The sequence below is a fragment of the Mandrillus leucophaeus genome, unplaced genomic scaffold (genome assembly GCF_000951045.1).
Source record: "Mandrillus leucophaeus isolate KB7577 unplaced genomic scaffold, Mleu.le_1.0 Scaffold71, whole genome shotgun sequence".
Taxonomy (NCBI): Eukaryota; Metazoa; Chordata; class Mammalia; order Primates; family Cercopithecidae; genus Mandrillus; species Mandrillus leucophaeus.
The window spans coordinates 1,441,090-1,451,965 of NW_012107697.1; the positions used below are offsets into that span (position 1 = coordinate 1,441,090).

A 10,876-nucleotide genomic window follows, 5' to 3' on the forward strand; every position below is an offset into this window, starting at 1 on the left:
AAACTACAAAAAACAGCCGAACGTAGTGGCCCGTGCCTGTAATTCCAGCTACTCGGGAGGCTGAGGCAGAAGAACCCCTTGAACCTGGGAAGCGGAGGTTGCAGTGAGCCGACATCGCCCTATTGCGACAGAGTGGGCGACAGAGTGAGACTCCATCTCAAAAAAAAAAAATTTTTATTTGTATATATTCCGGATACTAGTCCTTTATGCACACGGGTTATCTTGTATATTTATTAAATAATAGTGGCTGTGCCAGCGGCTTAATAAACTGTAAGATGTGACGCAAAATAAATGAAGGCGATGACAGTGAAAGGGCAGAGATATAAGGTTCCACAGTCGGGGGGGTGAACGCTCCCTACACCTCCTGTGCACAGTCTTAACCCGAGCAGGGTACCCTCAATTTCCCCAGCCCGCAGGCCCCGCCCCGCCCCGCCCTTTGACCTCCGCCGCTTCCGGTTGAAGACGTGGCTCGGGGCCGCCATCTTGGCAAGAGGCGAAGCGGCAGCGGCTCCTGTCAAGCGGGCAGCAGATCGAGAGCGGCCCGTGCTCCCCTTCCCCAGACCCTCCCCCTATCCCCAGTGGAGCCGGAGAGCGGGCGCGCCCCACCACTGCCCTCACCATGGTAAGATCCGAGCCAGGACCCGAACTCCTGGGGTCCGAGCCTCACAGTCTCTCCCTGTCGGCGGGCCTGGGGCCGGGGCCGGAGGAGCCCCGCCCTGAGGGTCTAGGGCCGGATGCTTTGCTCGGGGCTCCGGGAGCAATGTGGCCTCCTGTGCCCGGTCTCCTGGAGATCCGATGGAGCTGACTTCAGTCCATCTGTCGTCGTGCCCGCTTCCCCACCACCCCCCAACCAGCTGGACTCCCTCGTCTGCTGGGACCTGCCCCTTAGACGGCCCGGCGTTTTTGCTCTGTGAGAACTTCGTGGTGGTGGTGCGGGTCCCAGGCTGCGGACCTCGGAACTGATGTTGTCCTGCCGGTTCCCTGGCGCTTAGGCTCAGCAAGCTGGGCCTGTCTCCGGAGGTTCTGGTCCTTCTTGTTAACCAGCTTGTCTCCCACCCCCGGTATTTGCTAGGCCGTTGATAACTCGAAATGCAAATCCACTGGTGTCCAGAAATTTTTGTTTTGTTTGTTCAGAAGGGAGAAATGGAGACACAGAGCGGAAAGGAGTAACTTCTAACATTAATTTATAGGACCCAAGTGTCCCTGAAACCTTCCACTACTTCCGTAGAACTCACTTGTGTCCATTTGTTAGTGTGACTCAGGGTACATACACTGTGTAGACCACTGGGAAAATGTGAGCAAGTTCCAGAGAACACAGGGTTTGCCTTCAAGCAACTTATTGTTCAGATGAAGTAAAAAGTGTATGTGGCATGTCGTAGTCAGATGTCTCACAGGAGGAGGAGTAAGAGGGGTGAGTTATCCTCTGAGACCAGTTACTTGCCTTCACATGCGTTATCTTTGTATGCTCATCTGTTACAAGGATGAGAAAGGTTAATGTGGTTGAGGATGGAGGAAATTAGAACTGCTGACATCACTCAATCTTCCTTTTTCGCTGTGATTTGTAGATATTCATAAAGTAGTAGACATTCTTTGGTTTCAAAAAAGCTAGTAATTTATTTTTCAGTGCACCTTATGTCCTTTAATCTTTTGAAGGATATTCTGCTCTGTTCTTTTTTATTTTTTTGTCAATAGATAACTTGATTTAAAACATCATCCAGTGTACCTGAGAGATGACAGAATGTAATTTGGTGCCAATCCTAATCAGTTCTATTGACAACCCTGTAGATAAGAACTTGGATAATGGGGGGAACTCATGCTTGAGCTTTAAGCCACTGAACAGCTTTTCTCAGCCTCAGGTATATAAATTGCATCAAACAGGTTTGCCTCCTAAAATTTTTGTGTTGGACGTAAAATTTACAGAAACTTGTATTTTCAGTTTCTCCAGGAGGTTCTGTATTTGGTTAGTGATTTTGAAACTCAGTTCCTGTTTACACCCTGGAATTAATAGTGCATTTTAGAGCATATTTTTATTTTAATGGTAAAGTTAAGGTCTTGTATTATGTAAACCAGATATAGATAATCTTTATAAAAATCTTATTTGTTAAAAGGTTATTGGAATTTAGTATTTTTAATTCATTGATAACTGAGGGATGATAAAGCCCTACATGATATATATAAAATATAACTTTTGCATGCTATTTTGACATGTGTACGTATACATAGAGTTGTGTCACATATTTCTGAATTATTTGGGACTTAGCATGATCCAGATACCCACAGATTTGTGTACTCTGGAGAACAATTTATCTCAGTACATTCTGCTCTGTAGAGTCTTAAGACATTGGTGTTATTTCTGTGTAATGTTTTTGGGTCCTGCTCCTTTACAAACATGTCCCTGGACAGTAGAAATGTCCAGATAGGGTGAAATATTGATCTGAAAGTTGTATCAAAACTTCTAGCAATTTATTTTAGCTCAACATTTCATTATGAAATTTTCAAACATCTGGAAAAGTTGAAAGAACTTTGTAGTGAATACCCATGTAACCACCAACTAGATTCTGTAACTAACATTTCACTATATTTTATCATGCATCTAACCATCCATCCATCCCTCTCTCCATTAAAAAAATACACATTTCAAAGTAAGTTGCAGATATCAGTACATAAACATTGTTTTTTTAAAAATAAATTCCTTTTGGCTTCAGTTATTGAAGTGCACAATGTCCTAGACTGCAAAGTTCCAATAGATAAATAAGTGAACAAATGCAAAAACAAATGCCTTCTCATGACTTCATCGTAAAGTACAGTACAAAGAAAGGCATCTTTTGATTTACTTATTTTTTTAAGAGACAGGGTCTCACTATGTTGCCCAGGCTGGAGGGCAGTGTCTATTCACAGGCACTATCACAGTGCACTGTGGCCTGAAACTCCTAGCCTCAAGCGATCCTCCTACCTCCATCTCCCGAGTAGCTGGGACTGTAGACATGCGGGCCTTGATTTGATCTTTTTCTTGTATTCTGCAAATTAATGAGAACATGTTCTGACTTTTTTTCTTGTTTGTTTGGTTTTCGAGACTGAGTCTCACTCTGTCTCCAGGCTGGAGTGCAGCGGCACAATCTCGGCTCACTGCAACCTCCACCTCCCGCGTTCAAGCTATCCTCCTGCCTCAGCCTCCTGAGTAGCTGAGACTACAGTCGCATGCTGCCATGCCCAGCTAATTTTTTGTATTTTTAGTAGATACAGGGTTTCACCATGTTGGCCAGGATGGTCTCTATCTCTTCACCTTGTGATCTGCCCTCGGCCTCCCAAGGTGTTGGGATTACAGGCGTAAACCACCGCGCCCAGCCCCTTTTTTTCATATATGATACAGCAGCAGCACAGCTATTGTATTCTTTTTTTTTTTTTTTTTTGAGACAGAATCTTACTCTGTCACCAGGGCTGGAGTGCAGTGGCGCGATCTTGGCTCCCTTCAATCTCTGCCCCCCAGGTTCAAGCTATTCTGCCTCAGCCTCCCAAGTAGCTGAGATTTCAGGTATGTGCCACCATCTCCAGCTAATTTTTCTATTTTTAGTAGAAATGTGGTTTCACCATGTTGGCCAGGCTGTGACCTCAAGTGATCCTCCCACCTCAGCCTCCCAAAATGTTGGAATTACAGATTGAGCCACCATGCCCAGCACTGTATTCTTTTTTTTTTTTTTTTTTTTTCCGAGACGGAGTCTCGCTCTGTCGCCCAGGCTGGAGTGCAGTGGCCAGATCTCAGCTCACTGCAAGCTCCGCCTCCCGGGTTTTACGCCATTCTCCTGCCTCAGCCTCCCGGGTAGCTGGGACTACAGGCGCCCGCCACCTCGCCCGGCTAGTTTTTTGTATTTTTTAGTAGAGACGGGGTTTCACCGTGTTAGCCAGGATGGTCTCGATCTCCCGACCTCGTGATCCGCCCGTCTCGGCCTCCCAAAGTGCTGGGATTACAGGCTTGAGCCACCGCGCCCGGCCTATGTATTCTTTATGTATCTTTTTAATTGTGTTTTGAGAGGACAGCAGAGAATGAAAATGATTCTCTTGAGTTTCCATTGATTTGCCATCTATTTATGTCTTCATATAGAAGTTCACTGCAGAAACTGATAATGGGTGTGTGTGTGTGTGTGTGTGTGTTTTAATTCTCTACAAGCTTTTGTTTTAGAATAGAAATGTGATGGATTTAAAACCCTCACTGAGTGAATTACTTTTCAAGTTTTAGGTTTTGTTTGTGGTCTACATTTTATTGTAATCTTCTTTCTGATTTTATCTGTAATAGCTTCACGTAAATAGGAAAGACAGAACAGTCCTCCCTGACAATTATAGAAACTAGCCTTAATATGGCCATGAATCGTGTGTGTGTGTGTATAAAATATTGCAGTGAATTACAAAGGAGAAGGTGACTATAATTCTGAAAGTAAGGAATCCTGAAGCATTTAGAGGTTCAAGAAAGAACTTGACTTTTTTTGAGAGAGAGTTGTGCATATTTATGCTGAATTATTATACCACCTGTTATTCTTGTACCTCTCTTGCACATACAATTTGTTATGGTTAGACAGTTTGCCGTCTTGCAGCCTAATACTACCATAAAATATTGTTCCAAAGTGGTTAGAACTGGAGCAGTGGGTATAAAATGGAAGTTTGTACGTTTTCTGTCACTGTATTTTTTTTTTTTTTTTTTTTTTTTTTCTGTTACTGTAGTTTTCAAATGCTTAGACTTATAGAACTTTAAAGACACAGCATTTTGGATTTCATATAAACTAACGTCCTACTTTAGGGATATTTCAATAATCAATTAAGTGACTTATCCAAGGTCACATGATTAGTGGCAAAGGCAGAACAGAAACCTAATTCTCCAGGTTTCTTAACTTGAGGCACTTAACAATTCATGTAGTTAAGTCTGTGTAGCAGAGAGTTGTTATTTAGTCCAAAGATAGTGTACTCAAACCATGTAAGAGTTATTAAAAGTTGTTTGGCAAAGCTTAATTTAATGGGGGAATTTTTTTTTTTTAAGCAGTCCTGGAGAGATCATCTAACTTATGGGCCCTCAGTTTTCACATCTATAAGACAATCAAGCACTCTTGCAAGTTCCTTTTAGATCTGGAATGTTTTTTTCCAAAAATGTTAACAAAACAAAAACTTTGTAATCATGTTTATTAATTCTTCCTCGGTGAAAATCAGATCAAATTTCAATAGGGAAAATTGTTAACTTACCTTTTAGTATATGCTATATTTTAATAATTGTTAAACCAGTAAACATTGATATGAAGAGGTTTATTATTTCAAGAACTTTAAGAAGACAAATGTTAATTTAGGATAGGATAAATTTATCATGTTTAGAGGTGACCATACGTTCTAGCCGTGTTAGTAGCTGTAACAGAGAGACCTATGTCAACTGCCTAGAACCTGTGATTTGTGGTGTCCTGGATGTTTTGATATTTATGCTATACTTAGTATGGGGAACTTTGGTCCTGCTTTGGAAGCCTTGTTTTGCTTGTATCTGGATAATGGAATGACTCAAAGAGAGACATATGATTTTACCCTACTGTTTTCTTCATCTTGACATAGGAAATCCTGGAATTCTGACCAGGTGTGGTGGCTCATGCCTGTAATCCCAGCACTTTGAGAGGCTGAGGCAGGTGGATCACTTGAGGTTGGGAGTTTGAGACCAGCCTGGGCAACATGGCAAAACCCTGTCTCTACAGAAAAATATAAAAAGTAGCCAGGTGTGGTGGCATGTGCCTGTAGTCCCAGATACCTGGGAGGCTGAAGTGGGAGAATCACCTGAGCCCAGAATGTTGAGGCTGCACTGAGCTGAGATCACACCACTGCACTACAGCTTGGGCAATAGAGCAAGACTCTGTCTCAAAACAATCCTAGAGGCCGGGCGCGGTGGCTCAAGCCTGTAATCCCAGCACTTTGGGAGGCCGAGACGGGCGGATCATGAGGTCAGGAGATCAGGACCATCCTGGCTAACACGGCGAAACCCCGTCTCTGCTAAAAAAATACAAAAAACTAGTCGGGCGAGGTGGCGGGCGCCTGTAGTCCCAGCTACTCGGGAGGCTGAGGCAGGAGAATGGCGTGAACCCGGGAGGCGGAGGTTGCAGTGAGCTGAGATCAAGCCCACTGCACTCCAGCCTGGGCGACAGAGCGAGACTCCGTCTCAAAAAAAACACAAGAAAACCAAAAAAACAATCCTGGAATTCATTAAAGCATGATTTAAATGCTGTTTCCTTTTTTTTCTGGAGGCATAGTCTCACTTTGTAGCCCAGGCTGGAGTAAAGTAGTATGATCTCGGCTTACTGCAACTTCTGCCTCCCAGGTTCAAGCAATCCTCCCACCTCACTCTCCCCAATAGCTGGGACTACAGGCGTGCACCACCACACTCGGCTAATTTTTTGTATTTTTTGGTAGAGACAGGGTTTTACCTTTTTGACCAGGCTGGTCTGGAACTCCTGACCTCAGGTAATCCGCCCGCCCTGGCTCCCAAAGTGCAGAGATTAAGGCATGAGCCACCGCTCCCTGTCTAAATGCTGTTTCTTCTATCAAGTCATCTCTGACCTTACCAGCTGCAAGTAATCTCTTCCTCTAAATTTCTACGCACTTTTATCAGTGACTTATGTTAACACATTCTGCCATACATTACAGGGATTTGCATTTGTGTCTTATCCCTATTAAGCTTCTTGTAGGCAGAATGCTAGTCTGTGTCATCTTAATTCTCAGAAAGCATGTTGTATGCATAGTAGGTGTTCAATAAATAATTAGTTAATTCTTATAACATCACAAAAATGGAGATTACCAGTACCTATAATTAGTTTTTGAACGTGCTCAACAGTAAAGTGGATGGGCCAGGTGCAGTGGCTCACTCCTGTAATCCCAACACTTTGGAGGCCAAGGCGCGCAGATGACTTGAGGCCAGGAGTTGGAGACCAGCCTGGCCAACATGACAAAACCCTGTCTCTATTAAAAATAGAAAAATTAGCCAGGCTTGGTGGTGCTGGCCTGCACCTGTAGTCCCAGCTGCTCGGGAGGCTGAGGCATGAGAATTTCTTGAACCCAGGTGGCAGAGCTTGCGGTGAGCTGAGATGGTACCACTACACTCCAGCCTGGACTACAGAGTGAGACACTCTCTCAAAAAATAAATAAAGTGGATAGTAACATACACCTTTTTGTTCCTTTTTCCCTTTCAAGTTGCCTTTGATGTTTTTACCTAAATTTTACCTGTATGGTATGGAGGTGTTTTTAACTCTAGTTGGAAACCTAAGAACTACCCTTGAGCCTGTAAACATTGTTTCTAACAGTTTTATTATTAAATATGGGGTTTCTATTAAATGCAGCATGTTTATATAGGTCTGAAGTTTTGGTCTGAGCTGTCCTTTCTTTAGATGTGCATTTGATTTGTCTTATTCCTTAAGAACCTCATAAAATTCTAACATAGAGGACCATAACTTCCTAGAGCTGTGATTCTCAAACTTTTAAGGATAGGAGGCCCTACAGGGATTACATTTACAATATGCTCCCATTTATTAATAATATCTCTCATTGCATGAGGGGATTTTCTGTGGGCCATTGAGAATAACTTCTCTGGAGGATCAATGCATTCCCTGAAACTATATGTAAAATTTTGGGGGGAGAATCAATATTCATTATTTGAATATCAAAATATTGACAAAGACAAAAATCCATTGCCTTGGCCGGATGCTATGGCTCACACTTGTAATCCCAGCACTTTGGAAGGCTGAGGTGTGCAGATCACTTTAGCCCAGGAGTTTGAGAGCAGCCTGGACAACATGGCGAAACCCCATCTCTATTTTTTTTTTTTTTTTTTTATAAAAAAAGAAAAATCCATCACCTTGAAGTGACATAATTTTTTTTCATGAGATGCATGTTTGTTATTACTAATGGTGCTGTTTTACATCATGAATATATGTGCTACAAGTTGTATAGCACTTTTGAAGTACAGTTTCATTATAGTCATTTGGCCCTCATAATAGCTTATAAGGTCATTAGATAATGCTGCATTTTATGGGAAAAGAAACGAGGTTAAGAGAGGTTGAGTAACTGACGGTCAGACAGATGGTAAATAGAAGAACAAAACTAGAATATAGATTTTCTCACTCCCAGTCATTTAGTTTTTCTGATATATCAACTTGGTTCTTTGCAAATTTGGAACACTAATTCTAACTCAGTCTTTGGGAAAAGGAGAAACCAATGTGATATGATCCCAAATATAAGGGAATTCCCCACTTTTCTGATGAGACTATTAAGAAGAAAAGCTTTTTGCCAATTACATAAACTTTTAAGAATGTAACAAAAATAGTCCGGGCGCGGTGGGTCACACCTGTAATCTCAGCACTTTCGGAGGCCGAGCTGGGTGGATCCCCTGAGGTCGGGCATTCGAGACCAGCTTGGCCAACCAATATGGTGAAACCCCGTCTCTGCTAGAAATACAAAAAAAAATTAGCTGGGCGTGGTAGTGGTGCCTGTAATGCCAGCTACTCGGGAGGCTGAGGCAGGAGAATCGCTTGAACCTAGGAGGCGGAAGTTGCAGTGAGCCAAGATCTTGCCATTGTACTCCAGCCTGGGCAACAAGAGCAAAACTCTTTTAAAAAAGAAAAAAAATGAAAAATAAAACCAAAAAACTCCTCTCTTCGGTCTGTACCTCCAAGATGACAAAGAAAAGAAGGAACAACAGTCATGCCAAAAAGGGCCGCGGCCACATGCGGCCTATTCGCTGCACTAACTGTGCTCGATGTGTGCCCAAGGACAAGGCCATTAAGAAATTCGTCATTCAAAACATAGTCCCACAGCAACAGTCAGGGACATTTCTGAAGCGAGCATCTTCGATGCCTATGTGCTTCCCAAGCTGTATGTGAAGCTACATTACTGTGTGAGTTGTGCAATTCACAGCAAAGTAGTCAGGAATCAATTTCTTGAAGCCCACAAGAACCAAACACCCCCTCCCCAATTTAGACCTACAGATTGCTGCCCCACGTCCCCCACCAAAGCCCATGTAGGGAGCTGAGTCTTTGAAGACTGAAGACAGACTATTCTCTGGAGAAAAATAAAATGGAAATTGTACTTTAAAAAAATGTCAAAAATAGTCCAATATGTTCTTAAAATAGTTAATAATTTACATATATGTTTTAAATTACATAAATCTTAATTTAGAAATAATTTTTTCCATTTTTATATTCATAAAGCAATTTTCTCTAGATTCTTTATGAACATCATATCACTCGGGCCACTTTTTGAATCATCAGTTTGCTATTTAGCAGTTTTGAATCCATATGTGATATATTGGCAGTTTGGGAAATTTTATCCCAAGTCATAAAAACCCATTTATATAATATTAGGACAGTTACTTTTAAAAGGAATATTTATAACTGATATTCAACACATGAAATTGTGAGTTCTGGCTAGGCGTGGTGACTCATACTTGTAATTCCAGCACTTCGGGAGGCCAGGGTGGGCTGATCACTTGAGTTCAGGAGTTCAAGACCAGCCTGGGCAACATGGTGAAACCCCACCTCTACTGAAAATACAAAAATTTGCCAAGCGTAGTGGCACCTGCCCATGGTCCCAGCTCCTTTCAAGGGGCTGAGGCAGGAGGATTGTTCAAGCCCAGAAGTTGAGGCTACGTGAGCCACAATCGCACCATTGCAGTCCAGCCTGTGTGACAAAGTGAGACCCTGTCTCCAAAAAAAAAAAAGAAATTGTGAATTCTGATCCTCAGGATAATTACTAAATCCAGTGACCTTTCGTTACTACCACATGCAAAACTAGCATAGTTTGAAGATAAGGTGTATCCCAGACAACTCTTTTAGTTCAATATAGTCATTGAGGGAGCACCTTTAATATGACAGACTGTGGAAGGATTCAAAACTACACAACTCTTTTTAAAAAATATATAAGTATTCCTTCCATAAAAATATATTACTACGATAGCATATTTTCACACCTAAAAATTAGCATTAATTTTTTAGTATTATCAATTATTCAATCACTGTTCAAATTTGATTTGTACATTGTGATGGACTGACATGTCTAAGTCTCTTTTAATGTGTGTTTGTATTTTTAGTAGGGATGGGGTTTCTCCATGTTGGTCAGGCTGGTCTCGAACTCCCGGCCACCGGTGATCCACCCGCCTCTGCCTCCCAAAGTGCTGAGATTATAGGTGTGAGCCACTGTGCGTGGCCCAAGACTACTTTTTAAAAACTGTTTAGGGCCTGTGCCCTAAAAAGGGCATAAGCACGTTGGCTTATGCCTGTAATCCCAGCACTTTGGGAGGCCGAGGCGGGTGGATCACTTTGACCTTAGGTGATCGAACTTAGGAGTACTAAGTTCTAAAAATACAAAATTAACTGGGTATGGTGGCATGCACCTGTAATCCCAGCTACTTGGGAGGCTGAGGCAGGAGAATTCCTTGAATCTGGGAGGTGGAGGTTGCCGTGAGCTACGATCATGCCATTGCACTCCAGCCTGGGCAAAAAGAGTGAAACTCCATCTTAAAAGGAAGTTAAAATAAGAAAAAAAAATTAACTGGGCGTAGTGGCAGGCGCCTGTAGTTCCAGCTATTCGGGACCACTTGCTGTTGAGAAATAAGCATGATGGTGATTGTCTCCCACATACCCTAATTACCTATTTTTAGTGGATAAGGATGTTATGTTCTCCTATAATATAAAACTATTGATGTATTGAAACTATAAGAATATTAGGCCGGGCACAGTGGCTCAAGCCCGTAATCCCAGCACTTTGGGAGGCTGAGACGGGCGGATCATGAGGTCAGGAGATCGAGACCATCCTGGCTAACACAGTGAAACCCCGTCTCTACTAAAAAATAATAATAATAAAAAAAAACTAG

General features: G+C 42.4%; 1 protein-coding gene and 1 pseudogene across 3 annotated transcripts in view; both read left to right on the forward strand.

Annotated features, from left to right (window-relative positions):
• The first annotated feature begins 434 nt into the window (after positions 1–434).
• The window catches only part of ARCN1 (archain 1), a 34,531-nt gene continuing 24,089 nt past the window's right edge, over positions 435–10,876 (forward strand). The window contains exons 1-2 of one of the 3 annotated variants that reach the window (XM_011964878.1): positions 496–622; positions 1,693–1,856. In XM_011964878.1, the coding sequence (XP_011820268.1) occupies positions 1,731–1,856 (126 nt within the window). In that variant the 5' untranslated portion in view covers positions 496–622; positions 1,693–1,730. Of the gene's footprint in view, positions 623–1,692; positions 1,857–10,876 lie in introns of all 3 variants that reach the window. The other 2 variants (XM_011964879.1, XM_011964881.1) reach the window with 2 other exon arrangements.
• LOC105528222 lies at positions 8,682–9,029 on the forward strand (annotated as a pseudogene).